The sequence below is a fragment of the Alternaria hordeiaustralica genome (genome assembly GCF_023758085.1).
Source record: "Alternaria hordeiaustralica strain BMP 2776 chromosome Unknown scaffold_5, whole genome shotgun sequence".
Classification (NCBI taxonomy): domain Eukaryota; kingdom Fungi; phylum Ascomycota; class Dothideomycetes; order Pleosporales; family Pleosporaceae; genus Alternaria; species Alternaria hordeiaustralica.
The window spans coordinates 717457-730872 of record NW_026056777.1 but is presented as its reverse complement, the minus strand read 5'-3'; the positions used below and the strand labels follow the sequence as shown (position 1 = coordinate 730872).

Below are 13416 nucleotides of genomic sequence, written 5' to 3'. Positions count from 1 at the left end.
TCAATCAATGAGAAGACTAAGAACCCTGGAGCCTACATGGACGCCAGATTTTCCAACTTGCCTGTGTTATCCTAGTGTAGTCTGTAGACTTGTCGGGTCTTTCCTTGTGTGGGGTGGTGTTATCGAAAGGCTAAGCAATGGGGCTAAATCAATATCGCGGGGGTCATCGCGGAATACAGTTGAAGCAATGTAGTCAATATCCTTCACAAGAGCGCCGTACGTGTGTGGTCTTCTCAGGCCAGATGTGACAATGAGCCTGAAATGGAGTTTAGTGCCAACCCGCGTTGGGAGTGCGAGTGCCCAGTCCATAACAAAAGCGACGCTCGTCACACATGACGCATCTGGGATCATATTGCGCGCACAACATCACGATCATCAGCACACCAGAAGTCATTCGTTGTGACCCAGCAAGTGTTTCCATTTAGCACTGCTCAGATCTAAACCATCATGAATCGATTCCTTTCATTCCCATTTACAGACCCAAAGCGCCATGAATGAGAAGTAGGTAGGTATCCGGTAACGTGAAAAGAACACCACCCATAGCATCCCTCGTTTGCAGACGTGCTTCGCTTAGAAGACTGGTCGCTCGCTTCCCGCCATGTGCGAAATTCCCAATGTAGTCGCTCGTTTCGTGTGGGGTAGGTTGTCGGCGCAGTAACAAGGAGTAGTTGGGAATCGAGAATCGAGTGAGGGATGGTTCGTCGGGGGCGATACGCTTAGATACCGAGACGAGTCTTGCGCCAGTGTCGGCGCTTGGCGTTGTACCTGTGGGCGGAATGTCAGTCTCGTGCTCTCATCATCATATTATCGTGTCGTTGTAATCTCTAGTGACGGGGATCGGAAGCGGCGAGAGCGTGCGGATCGTGGGTAGAGCGTACCTGATGGTGTTGCCGGTCCTCAGGCGAATCCACTGGGGGATGGGGCGGTTCTGCTTCTGCGCCTTTGCAAGCTTCTGCTTGGTGCGGAAGGACTTTTGGGACTGCGAAAGCGTCAGTAAGTGGCCCTGCAGTGCGTCGCAACCGCGGGCGGTGATATCATACCGGCATCTTGACTGCTTGTTGTGAGTAGTCGGATGTCGAAAGGTGTTGTCGATGTCGGAAAAAAGCCAGGAATATTGATCGATGTTGGTGCGCTTGGCGGGCGGCAAGCAGAAACGGCTAGTCTGTGTTGGGCGCGCTAGCGGGGCTTTAGCGTCGTTGCCGTCTCGAACGCGCAGGTGCGCTGACCTGCAACATCGACATTTCGCTGCTCTAGATCTTTCGAGTGCGCAGCAGGGCTGGAGTCTCAAGCGAAATATGTAGTCTTGTAGCAAGAACAGTTTCCTGCGCTGTGCTTCGCGGGTTTGGTCTGACTTCGCAATTCGGCTCTGCGGCTTGGCCGCGCTGAACTAACATGCATAGCCAACATTGCGCAAAATCGCAGAGCGCCATACCAGACTGTATCATGGCATCTGATGCATCCTTTGACCTATCAGCCAAGTTCTGATTAGTAGAAACGGCTCAGCATCCAATTATGCGACTCTACTACAGTTGACTACGCCTCCCCCGCTTTTCACATTACTTCTCAGGGAAAGGAATGGTGCACTGAGACGGTCATCTTAGGAGTCGGGACTGTATCTGCTATTATTACTGACTATACTAATGCGAGAACTACCTCACAAGCCGAGCTCAGCAATTGATATCTTGCAACCAGGCGTCCTATCACAATAATCGCTCCACGAACACTTCATAAACTTGGTCGCATAACCACGTACCGCAGATATGGAATCGAAACATGTGCAAGGTACGAGAGCTGCTCATAATTCCCGTATACTTCCAGATAGTGTCGCTGAGTGAGAGTAGAAAAAGCAGCACTACAAAACTCCCATGCAACAGCAGCTGCCACCCTACTTGAACTTCCAAACCAAAACACCGCCTCGGAATCATCTTCTCCTCCTCCTCAAACAACAGCCACTCGTCGCCTCCGCGCGGTCAAAGCACACCTCGCCCCTCCTAAACGCTATGCAGTCTACGCAAAAGACCCTAAGAACATAGCCCAAGTGGCCGCCACGCGAGCGTGGCTCGACACCCTCGTGTACGACACGTTGGCAATAGAAGATCGATACAGCTTATATTGGGTTTGGGATGAAACGACGGAGGAAGAGATAGAAAAAGCCGATGCGGAAGGCAGGTTTGATCAATGGTTAGATGAAAATGAGGTTGTAGATCATTGGACAGGCTGTATGCTCGATGAGGAAGGGGCGAGGCTGGTGGCGGCAAAGTCGGAGTGGATCATGGGGATTGATGGGACGCAGCATCGTGAGTGTAGGATGTGATTGGATGTAATGTGTTTTGCAGGAGAAGAATTTGTTGGGGCATACAGACGGTAGAGCTAAGCGGGGACTAGGTACTTGTCTCAGGGACTCATTACGTGGTTCTGGTACATGTGGAGGAGGAGCTAGATTGCTCTGGTACGGTTAGTAAGCTACACCTTGAAATCACGGTTCTATCAGCGGTATCAAATGTCCATGGTCTGGTTGGGTCGATGATGTCGGTTTTGGAACGGTATCCACGGTACTTTTTCAACTACAACTTCCTCATCACTATTTTCACACTCACCCTCACCTACCAGCATTCTATCCCACACTCTAAACATCTTCTTTCTGCTCTAGAGCACACAGTGACGCTTGATCACATCTTGTCGCCATCATGGCGCTGAACTTCCTGTAAGGCCCATCAATATGACATCCGTGACAATTTTAACAATCATGACAGGACCATGGATCTCGACACAGTCACCGTGCACGTTGGCAAAGCAGATACATCAGTCGACATCACCGTCTACCGCGATATCTTGTCGGCTGTCTCACCTTACTTTCGCAGCGCTTTCGAGGGCCCCTTCGTGGAGGCTACCGATCGCTCCATATCCCTGACAGACGTCACCGAACAGACTTTCCGCATGTTTCTACAGTGGACACAGACCCAGAACAACCAGCGGCCAAGCGGCGCTACTTTTCCGAAACATGAAATACTGATCCGAAGATCAACAGCAAAGAGTGCAGACATAAATGCCATGAGTCCTACAGAGCTGCACCCGCCTCGTAACACCACACTAGCACTTGACGAGGCGGGCGACCGTAACCTGTCAATATCTAACAAAGATCTGGTTAGGCTGTATTTCAAGAATCCGGAATGGGTCGAAGGATACCGCTTGTCGCTGCTTTCGTTTCTGCGTCTCTACGCCTTCGCCGACAAGTACAACGTCCCCCAACTACGCGACGACGTGTTGACTGCCATGGTCTCACAGTCAATGTCATGGAATGGGTGGCCTGATCTTGAACAGGGAGTAATTGAACTTGCGTACGCAATGCTGCCGTCGTCCTCTAAGTTCATTCGCTTCTTCGTCTTGTCCACGGCCTACGTTTGGCTCTCTCAGGATGGAAACTGTAGCGCTACTAAATTGCGTATACTGAGAGAGCTGAACGAAGACTTTGCTTTCGACGTTATGGTTGTGCAGAACCAGAGGCTCCAGCATAAAAGGTTGCCGGATCGTATGCCGTCTCGATTCGAGGGCGCTGTGCCCAATGCTTGCATCTTGCACGAGCACCTAGTCCAAGACGCCGAGCACTGTCGAAAGCGCGTTCGCGATCAGCCGTACATCTTCACCGGACTCATCGAGATGTGTGCGCAAGATGCGTCGACCACAGCGAAAGAGTCTGAGGAGGAGTAAGCGCACATGAGGAAAAAGACTGAACAGGTGCGCGGCCATCTTCACTACTATGGAAACTCAAGTTCAGAGGATCCCAGGGTAAAGCAGATGTCTAGGAGGCAGGTGTTCAACTTTTCTCTGCATGTGGTGAAGAAGTGGGGAAGCCTTCCTGGGGTATACACTAGAGTCTAGAACTGATGAATGACCAAGACATTCGTGTCAAGGGTTCAAAATTTGGCGCCGACCTTTGAAGATGATAGACAGCCAAGACAGGAGTTTGAGACCTGGAACGGCGCTACTGTACCGGCGTGGGGATGAGTACATTACTTGAGACTGCCGGTCAGTGTGGGTCCCCGCCAAAAAATGGGCACAGAACGGCCAGAAGGCTCAACTTCATGAGGTCAGGTCCCAACGGGAGATTCCAGATGACAAGCGAATGAAAGTAATGTTGCAGAGGGGCTCAATGTGACTGCGTGAAACATAAGACACGAAACTATAGCCAAAATCTTGCAGCGATGTCTCGGCTGTTCGACCCCAGATTGCTAGTGTGGCGCTATGGCCACAGCTAAAGTGGATGCAGGCGCAAGGATTCTGGGCCTCAGAAATGTCGATCCCGTCTCCGAACCAGGACCCTCTTGTTTCGGCGAACCTACTCGTCGCAATCGCGCACGCGTCGGCGGTACCACGGTTGGTCATGTCTCTTGGGCGTTGACACCGGCTGAAGTGCTTCACGGCATCTTCTTTTAACTCTTCGCATCGCCGCGCTTTTCATCTCAAGTCTGTTTGGCTGGCGCGCGCATTTACCCGTTCAAGTCTTTTCCCGTAGTCAATCGCAGTGCGCCATAGCGATAAGAGAACGACACCAGGTTGGCTCATTGTCTTTGTCGCGTCGACGCGCAGGAACTTGATTCGAAGGAATTGGCCCTCTAATCACGCCTCTCGAGCGACTGCATTCCAATCGCAGCCATGACAGACTATGGCTCCACACCACCGCCCAAGTCGCCCTCTCCGGTGACAGTCCCACGCTCCTCGAGCCTCCCGCGCCTGGCCAGCTCCAAGCTCTTCCTCCCGCTGCAGAACGATGCTTCGGCGATATCTACGCGCGGGCACCACCTCCCCTCGCTACTCAACAGCGCACGTCGACCGTCCACTATACGCAGCAGTGAGCGCCGGGGCAGCGACACAGACGATGAAGACCTGGAAGCATACAGGAACGGGCTCGTGATGCCTTACGACCGCGACTCCGATCGGAGGAGCAGCATAGGCGCGCATGTGCTCAACACGCCGCAGATGAGGAGCCAGCGGCTGATTGGCAACTCCAATCCCCGGTACAAGTGGGAGAAGTACTACAAATCCGAGGAAGAGCTCAAGGGCATGAAGAAGCCGATCCGCGAATACTACGAGCGCAACAACCAGCTCCTGCAGCACTACCTATACATCGACCGTCTACTCGATTCCTCCCTCCCGCACAACCTCATCCAAGAGTACACGAACATGGAATCCGGCGCCGTCAAGATTCCCTCAACCATTAGGGAAGAGTCTTCGGCTTCGACTTCTCCCCTCGCTGTTACCCCCGCTGGTACAAATGGCACCAACACACCCGGATACTATAGTGAGAACGGGCGAAGTGGTTCATCAGGCAGTCTCAACGGCAATGGCGCGCAAAAGCCCATGGTCAAGCGCACACCAAAGAACCTCTACAAAGTCCCCGAAGCAGACGAAAACACGCCTCTTCTCGCACACGACGAGGCCGTAGAAGACGAAGAAGACCTGGAGGTTGCAAACTCCAAGCTGAAGGACTGGGTCCCCGAAGAAGACGAAGACACCGAGAGCCCCATTGTCAAGCTTGCACTATACGTCAACCTCAGCGCAAATACAGCCCTCCTGATCATGAAGATCGTCGTCACAGTCCTCACCTCGTCCCTCTCCGTAGTCGCCAGTTTGGTCGACGCAGCCCTCGACTTCTTGTCCACGGCCATCGTATGGTTCACATCCTGGATGATCGCGCGTCAAGACCGCTACGCCTACCCAGTCGGCCGCCGCCGTCTCGAACCCATCGGCGTACTCATCTTCTCCGTCATCATGATGACATCCTTCTTCCAAGTCGGCATCGAGGGCATTTCCCGCCTCACTGGACCCGACCGCACAATCGTGCAATTGACCATTCCAGCCGTGGCCATCATGGCCGCTACAGTCGTCATCAAAGGCCTCTGCTGGCTATGGTGCCGTCTCATCCGCAACTCGTCCGTCCAAGCACTAGCCCAAGACGCCATGACCGACGTCGTCTTCAACACCTTCTCCATCCTGTTCCCCCTTGTAGGCTACTTCGCCAAGATCTGGTGGCTCGACTCGCTCGGCGGTATCTTGCTCTCCGCTTATGTTATCATCAACTGGAGTGCTACCTCTGCAGAACACATCCGTAACCTGACTGGTGCCAGCGCAACGGCGGATGAGCGCAACATCCTTCTCTACATGACGATGCGCTTTGCAAAATCCATCAAGAGGATTCAGGGTCTGCAGGCTTACCATGCGGGCGATAAGCTGAATGTCGAGGTCGATATTGTGGTTGATGAGAATCTTAGTTTGAGGGATAGCCATGACTTGGGTGAGAGTCTGCAGTATGTGCTTGGTAAGTCATCCTTCTTCTCTATCTTTACGGAGTTGTAATCTAACAGCTACACAGAGAGTGTGCCGTACGTTGATCGCGCGTTTGTACATATCGATTATACGGATTACAACTTCCCGACACACATGTCGCAGCAGGAGTGAGCGGAAGATATGCCTGGCACCTGAGTTGGCTGTACATATAGCATCGGAGACAAAAGCATCTGGAAATGGAAGACCTGGCTGAGCAATAGAAGCATGCTGGTACATAGCATGTGCTTGCGAACTCGCCTCCCGTAAAGACTGCCCATCATCGCCTCTTCTCAGGCTCACGTGGTTGCTATTGGTTTACGGAACTGGGGATATCCGCAATAAAGGACGTCGAAACGAGTACGAGCGTGAAAGAGTGACATCAGTCCGACTGGACGGGCCCCAGTCCTAGAAGATATGGTAGGGAAAAACATAGCCCAGAACTCTACATAGAGACGCAAAGAATAGAACGACAGAAAGAGGTACCCATGTCGTTGCCACGACCACACATGCACTCACCACGTGCAACCAACCAGCCGTCTCCGTTTCCTCTTCCTCCCATCCTCCTTGGTCAGACTGTTCTCACACAATTCATCCGACAGAGGATCTATGATATCTGTTAGCAAAAGATCAAAGCGCACAGTCACCACTCCCCACTCCGGACTCTCAGACTTACCATGGTTTTCCAGATCACCGGCGCAACTAATTTGCTGCTCGCCCTTGAATAGCGCTCCCGGACTCTGCCCATCATTCCTGTAGACAAATTCCTCGCCGAAGAGATTCAGCGTCCACTCTCCCGCCGGCCACGTCGGATGCTCGAATAGATTCTCATCAGTCGTCGCGCCTTGATCGTCTTGGTGGAAGTCGTTGAGTAGAGAGGTGCAAAGGCTGTCGGGTTCTTGGTTGTCGTCGTCGCGGCGGTAGAAGAAGTATCGGTTCTGGTAATTGAATTTGCAGCTGTCATGTGGGGGGAAATCAGGGTCAGAGATGACGCTGGAGCATTCTGGGGTCGTGGTTTGTTCGAGGCCGACGGTGAAGGTGCGCTTTTGGGGTTGAGGGGATGGGCTGGGCGACTAGTTGTTGGAGACGCTGTCGTGGGCTGCTTTGTCGGCGCCGTTCCAGATCTGTTCGGACTGTCAGCTTCCTTACTAACTTCGGATTCTGTTGCCGTCGTTCTTACCATGTTGACTTGCTTGTCGGGATCTTTGGCACGCTCCCAGCTCGACTCAGGTGTGGTTATCCATCTCTTGATTTCTTTCACTCGGTCGGGTCCTTGCTTGCTCTGGTCCCAGGATTCGTAGTTCATGTGTGTAGCAATAATGCCTGCCACCGCCGGTGCAGCTAACGACGTACCCGAATCCTGCGTTGCTGCACCGTCATATTGATCGTGGACGTCGACATCCACTCCAACACCGTAGATGGTCAACTGTGTGCGCTTCTCTGGATCTTGCTGGGTACCCAGGCCTTGCGAGAAAGGTGCAGCTTTGCCTGCAAGCGTGGCAGCCCCGACGTTGATAATGGGAAAGTCATCTGTCTCCAAGACCTGGGGGAAATGGTCGATGACTTTTCGGCCTTCAGTTTCGGTTTCATTACCCGAAGCGAGCACCACGGGGACCCCGTAACTGAATAACTGCTTTATCCAGCGAATCTGTTGCTTTGCTCTGTAATCGTTCTCTGCTTCTTCTTGTGTGTAGCTCTTGTAACCATTGTCTCCGACGGCGCGTTCTGTGCCGCTGCTCATAACGACAACCTGAAAGTCACGTGACGTTAGTATACTCCATAAGCTTGGTCCAGAACAGTAAACATGCGTCGATGGCGTCGGTTGTTGGTCGCACTTACAGCTTGAAACCCTGGTATTTTCCTGCGCCGTCTGATTACATCTGCAACAATCCTTTCGAACCCGTTGTGAATGTCGTCTCCGCCCGGTTTGACCTGCACCGGCACCAGTGTCGCTCCCTTTGCGGTTCCCCACTGCCCAACGATTTTGGACGCTACTTTCGTTCCGTGGCCTTTAGGGGAATGGTCGTATCGAATGTTGTGCGCATCATTTTGGTTGGTGAAAGCTCTTGTTTCTACGATACCGCTATTGTCCTGCTCGTTGTCGAATCCTGGAAACACTTTTTCGCCGGTTTCCTGAAGTCGGGTTAGAGCGATGTCACCGACGTATGTGAGGTAAGTCACTACCTTTTTGACATCTACCTGTACTCCATGATCCAAAACATACAAATGTACTCCCTCTCCAGCTCTCTTCTCGTAAACGTAGTCCTTGCTGTTTGTAACAGGTTAGTTTCGGCCTTTTAGGGCTTCGAGTACCTTAGTAGGTAGTTACAAGTCGTCCAAATTGCTTCCCCTTGGATTGATATGTTAGCCCAGTCAAGATACAGCATTCAGACCTTTACTTACTCATAACAGCTGACTTGGACCAAGTCCCGCGCTGCACCCTCCTGCTTCTGCCAATCTCCCCATTCGAATTTCCGAGCTTCCAAGGTTCCCGTAGTCTTGTTACTCATTCTGGGGACAGCACTCATCTCTACTTCGTGGTATTGACTCGGATCCTCGACATGCTCCACCCATTCCTTCTTGGCCACCACCTCGTCGTACCCTGACTGGTCTAGTATAACGCCTCCCCACGCGTAAACTACTTCGTAATTGTCAAGCTCAGCGTCGAGCCTGCCCTCGTCATACAATTTATCGAGTTCGTCTTCTGGTATGTCTTCGGGCTCATCCCAGGGAAACCTCTTGTCCTCGCGCATCTTAGACTTGTCCTTGGTCAAACCTTCAAGCCAAACCCGAGTTTCGTTGACTTGGGCCTCGTTCCTGATGTCGGCTGCGTAGACGGTATATGTCTTTGTCGGAAGTGCACGTGCGTTCATGTCCGAAGTGTGTAGGTTAGCTTCAATTGCCTCTATCCTGCAGAGGTAAAAGTACGAAGTTAGCATATGTCTCCCATGCACTTTGTACAGCCATGACTTACCATTCCGTTTTGGCTGCGACCTTCTCGTATCCAGCCTGGTCCAAGACCACGCCTGACCAGCAACGCACCACTTCGTAATTGTCGAACTCCTCTTCTAACCTGCCTTCATCGGCCAGCCTGTCCCACTACAGAGGGAAAACCTGAAGTCAGCATTCATATCCCATGTGTTTCGTATATCCACAGCTCACCTCTTCTCTGGGGAAATCTTCGTAGGTGTCCCAGGTCCATCCCAGCTGGTCACGCATCCTGTCTTTGTCTTTGACAAGGCTCTTGAGCCAAGTGCGCGTCTCATTGACCTGGGCTTCGTTGTGGACGTCGCTTGCCCAGACCGTGTAAACTCGGGTCTCAGACGAAGCATCTCGCTGCACTTCAACGGTGGTAGATCCAAGTGGGACGTCTCTCGGCTCGGAAGTCGCAGCTTGTTGATCGACTGGCGGGGTTACATCCTTCTGCGATGCTTCTTCGCTCTTGACTGGCTCCAGGGATTCTGCGGCGTTACGGTTAGCAGATAACATCGACGACGTCAGCCGAGCGAAAAGAAGCACTGCTAAGTGGAGCCTCATGGCTGTAATAAGGAGTTTGAAGAGCGTCAGAGATGACTATGAATCAGCTAAGCAATAGGATGAAGAACGAGACAGCCTCGAACGAAGATGTTGAGATCCAAACTGGCTTCCGAATGCATCCCCTTATACCTAACGTCTTTCTCAATACGTATACTCATCCGCGCGTGTCTTCGGAGGCACTCAAAATGAGACCGCCCCCTCTTTGGCACAGAAACAAGACTGCGTAATCTGACCCGCGTCAAGGAATAACCTCGACTCGAACCCGAAGGCACAATCACCCAAGGTGATGGAGGCGTAGCATGCCGGGGCGGTTTTGTCCTGGATACAGGAACGACATAATCCGATCCAAGTAAGGTGCAGACTCAAGTCAATCCCAAAGGCGCAGTCACCCAAACTGATGGCGGCGTAGCCTGGTGGGATGGAGTCGTTCTGAGCGCATGCGTAATAGGGTCCAAGTAAAGCGCAGACTGGGCTCAACACCAGCGGCAGAGTGACCCAAGCTGACAGCGGCGTAGCACCTCTCGGTGCGCAACCACAATCCAGCCCCCCACCGCGACGAAGATTGTAGCAGACAAATGCACCTCCGGAAAACGACAAAAGAAAGACGTACCATTCCGTTTCTTCTCCATCTTCACGTCCAATGATAATGCCAATCGATATGTAAGCGCAACTCACTCCGATGCGTACTCTGCAGAAATCGACGATCTCGTTGTCGAAGAGGAAGACGGAAGATCCAGGTTGTGGAATGGGGCGGTTGCAGCGAAGTAAGAACAAAAAGTCCCATTTCGAAACGCTGTTGTTAGAACTGAGTGGCACGGTAGGCATCATGTGATATCTAGATTAGCAGTCGCGTCCGCGAACCGACGTCATCTGACAGCGGGGCACAGTCCCGGGAGGGCAACAGCAACCTCGACGTCTGTTGACTGCAAGTTTGGATTTCGAGGCAAGAGAGAATACGCTTTTGACTCAGAATCGGACCTGATCTGGTTCGGGCTGGTCATTGAAGTTGACCCTTGTATGCGGGATGATTGCGATTGACTTTGTAGGCCGTCTGTTGACTATCACCATTTGAAACCAGTGTATGGACTCCATCATCGCATCTGAGGATTATCAACGCCGCCCAATGCCATATGTTACACGCCCTTCATCTCACAAAACTGACGCACATCACAACCCCTCAACACTCACCCCCTGCGCCACACCCCTATACTTCTCCTTCCTCGCCTCAATCTCCTCCTTCATCCTCGCCTGTCTCTCTTCCTTACCCACACCCCTCACATACTGCAACAACCTCAACGCGCCCGTCGGCGTAACACCCTCAACGCGTCTCGCCATGCCCACGCTCTCCGGTCTTGCCGCCTCCAGCGCCCTCTTCTCTTCGAAGCTAAGCCCAAAGATGGATTCGTAGTCAAGATCAACTGGTAGCTTGAGGTTCTCGTCCTTGAGCCACCGGGCTTGTGTGGCGGTTTGGGAAGCGACGTAGGGGGCGTAGGTGGCTTCGATATGAACGCGGTCTTGGATGCGTTGTGAGAAGCCTTTTACTTCGGGGAGGAGTGTGGTGAGGCTGGATGGGGTGGTGTTGGGGAGGCGGAGGAGGTCGTATGCGGAACGTTTTGTGCTATCGTTTCGCACAGGGAAGCCTTCTTTGTTCCAGTCTGTCCAGCCCATGGTTTTGGATTGAAGGATTTGGGCTAGAGCGGCCATTTGCTCACCCTCATCTTTGAAGGCTTTCCATCGTAGATCGCTAACTACGCCGGCGGCTCGGCCCATAGCTGTGAGACGTGTGTCGGCGTTATCGGCGCGGGCGGACATGCGGTATTCGGAGCGGGAGGTGAACATTCGGTAAGGTTCTGAGACACCCTTCGTGATGAGGTCGTCGATCATGATGCCGATGTATCCATCCGCTCTCGTCAGAACCATGGCTTCTCTCCCTAGACTCCTCAAGCCGGCATTGATGCCGGCGATGACACCCTGGCCCGCTGCTTCTTCGTAGCCAGTTGTTCCGTTGATCTGGCCAGCTAGGAAGAGTCCCGAAATGTTCTTTGTCTCAAGCGTAGAGCGAAGATGCCGTGGGTCTACGTAGTCGTATTCCACACCGTAGCCAGGTTGCAGCATCTTCACGTTCTCAAGGCCCTTGATAGTCTTGAGCATGGTATTTTGTACGTCCGCGGGCACTGTACAAGAGATTCCGTTTGGGTATATTATGTCGCTATCGAAACCTTCCGGCTCGAGCCAGACGATATGTGATGTCTTGTCTGCGAACCGTATTACTTTCGATTCTAGTGACGGGCAGTACCGCGGCCCTTTGACAGTTTCGCGGATGTGTATTGATTTGTCGAGGTTGTTTCGTATTACGTCGTGCGTCGCTTCGTTCGTTCGTGTCTCGTGATTAAGTAATTGGTTCTCGACCTGAACGCGCTCGTTCAGATAGCTGAAAGGCATGGGCGGGTTATCGCCCTCCTGCGCTTCCAAAACTTTGTAGTCGATCGTTTTTCCGTCCAATCGTGGCGGTGTCCCCGTCTTCAATCTTCCCATTGTGAATCCGGCATCCTTCAAACTTTTGCTCAGTCCAAAGGTCGCAGCCTCACCCATGCGCCCGGATGGGAACGACTCGAGACCAATGTGTATTTCCCCACCAAGAAACGTGCCAGTCGTGATGACCACATTTCCTGTGGGTATTATCTCCCCACTCTCCAACCTTACACCAGTGATCTTTCCGTATTTGCCTTTCGATCCCTCCTCTTGTGTCTTGTCCACGATGATATCCGCCACGCTACCTTCCACAACGCTCAACCCCTTGTATGCCAGCATTTCGTCCTTCATATATCTCTTGTACAACGCTCTGTCGATCTGCGCTCTAGGTCCCCACACAGCAGGTCCCTTCTTCCTGTTCAGCACCCTGAACTGCACACCCGCCTTATCCACAATGCGACCCACAACACCATCCAGCGCATCGATTTCGCGAAGCATAGTGCCTTTTCCGATACCGCCGAAGGAAGGATTGCATGAGCAGACACCGAGGTTGTGGACTGAGGGCGTTATGAGGGCCGTTCGGGCGCCGGAGCGGGCTGCTGCTGCGGAGGCTTCGCAGCCTGCGTGGCCGCCGCCGATTACGATTACATCGTATGGCCTGCATAGGAGTCAGTGTTGGTCAGTTGGTGGGGTCTGATAGTAGAGTGGCGTACCGGTCTGCGCCAGACACCGTCGCGAATTGGCGTGGGCGACGACTGAAGCGATTGACCGACCGTACTCGAGGCGCGTGGCCCCAGAGCTGACGCGCTGGTAACGGCACGACTCTGTGCATCATGTGAAGTGCTGTGTTGGAGTCCAGATGTTGCGCCACAAAAAGTTGGGATGGGTCAACTCGGAGGTCTTCGTTCGCCGCATCACGTCCGTGCGCAAGTGGGTAGTCTGATGAGATGCAATAGGTATACCGAGCGACTGAACTGATGGATACATAGTGAGGCTCTTTACTACTAGAAGTTCTCCCACAATCGCGTTGTTAGTAACTGTATGTTCATGTGTCATGAAGAAAAAGGTATCATTCCGTAAAATTCC

At 52.7% G+C, this 13416-nt stretch overlaps 5 protein-coding genes across 5 annotated transcripts; 2 read left to right on the top strand and 3 right to left on the bottom strand.

Moving 5' to 3' along the window:
- Positions 1-799: 799 nt before the first annotated feature.
- Positions 800-1046, bottom strand: RPL39 (60S ribosomal protein L39; the record flags this gene model as incomplete). Its single annotated transcript, XM_049386185.1, has 2 exons — positions 800-979; positions 1041-1046. 2 exons carry the CDS (start codon positions 1044-1046, stop codon positions 800-802), a joined length of 186 nt encoding a protein of 61 aa, XP_049246034.1.
- Positions 1047-2687: 1641 nt separating this feature from the next.
- J4E84_003572 (uncharacterized protein) lies at positions 2688-3708 on the top strand (the record flags this gene model as incomplete). The annotated part of the gene is made up of 2 exons (XM_049386184.1): positions 2688-2704; positions 2754-3708. The coding sequence occupies 2 exons, from the start codon at positions 2688-2690 to the stop codon at positions 3706-3708; spliced, it is 972 nt and encodes a 323-aa protein (XP_049246033.1).
- Positions 3709-4653: 945 nt separating this feature from the next.
- J4E84_003571 (uncharacterized protein) lies at positions 4654-6456 on the top strand (the record flags this gene model as incomplete). Its single annotated transcript, XM_049386183.1, has 2 exons — positions 4654-6316; positions 6371-6456. The coding sequence occupies 2 exons, from the start codon at positions 4654-4656 to the stop codon at positions 6454-6456; spliced, it is 1749 nt and encodes a 582-aa protein (XP_049246032.1).
- A 380-nt stretch (positions 6457-6836) lies between these two features.
- On the bottom strand, positions 6837-9810 carry J4E84_003570 (uncharacterized protein; the record flags this gene model as incomplete). Its single annotated transcript, XM_049386182.1, has 9 exons — positions 6837-6928; positions 6998-7278; positions 7396-7445; positions 7502-8071; positions 8161-8454; positions 8527-8590; positions 8725-9231; positions 9296-9420; positions 9484-9810. 9 exons carry the CDS (start codon positions 9808-9810, stop codon positions 6837-6839), a joined length of 2310 nt encoding a protein of 769 aa, XP_049246031.1.
- A 1215-nt stretch (positions 9811-11025) lies between these two features.
- Positions 11026-13162, bottom strand: J4E84_003569 (uncharacterized protein; the record flags this gene model as incomplete). Its single annotated transcript, XM_049386181.1, has 2 exons — positions 11026-12988; positions 13044-13162. 2 exons carry the CDS (start codon positions 13160-13162, stop codon positions 11026-11028), a joined length of 2082 nt encoding a protein of 693 aa, XP_049246030.1.
- Between the last annotated feature and the right edge of the window lie 254 nt (positions 13163-13416).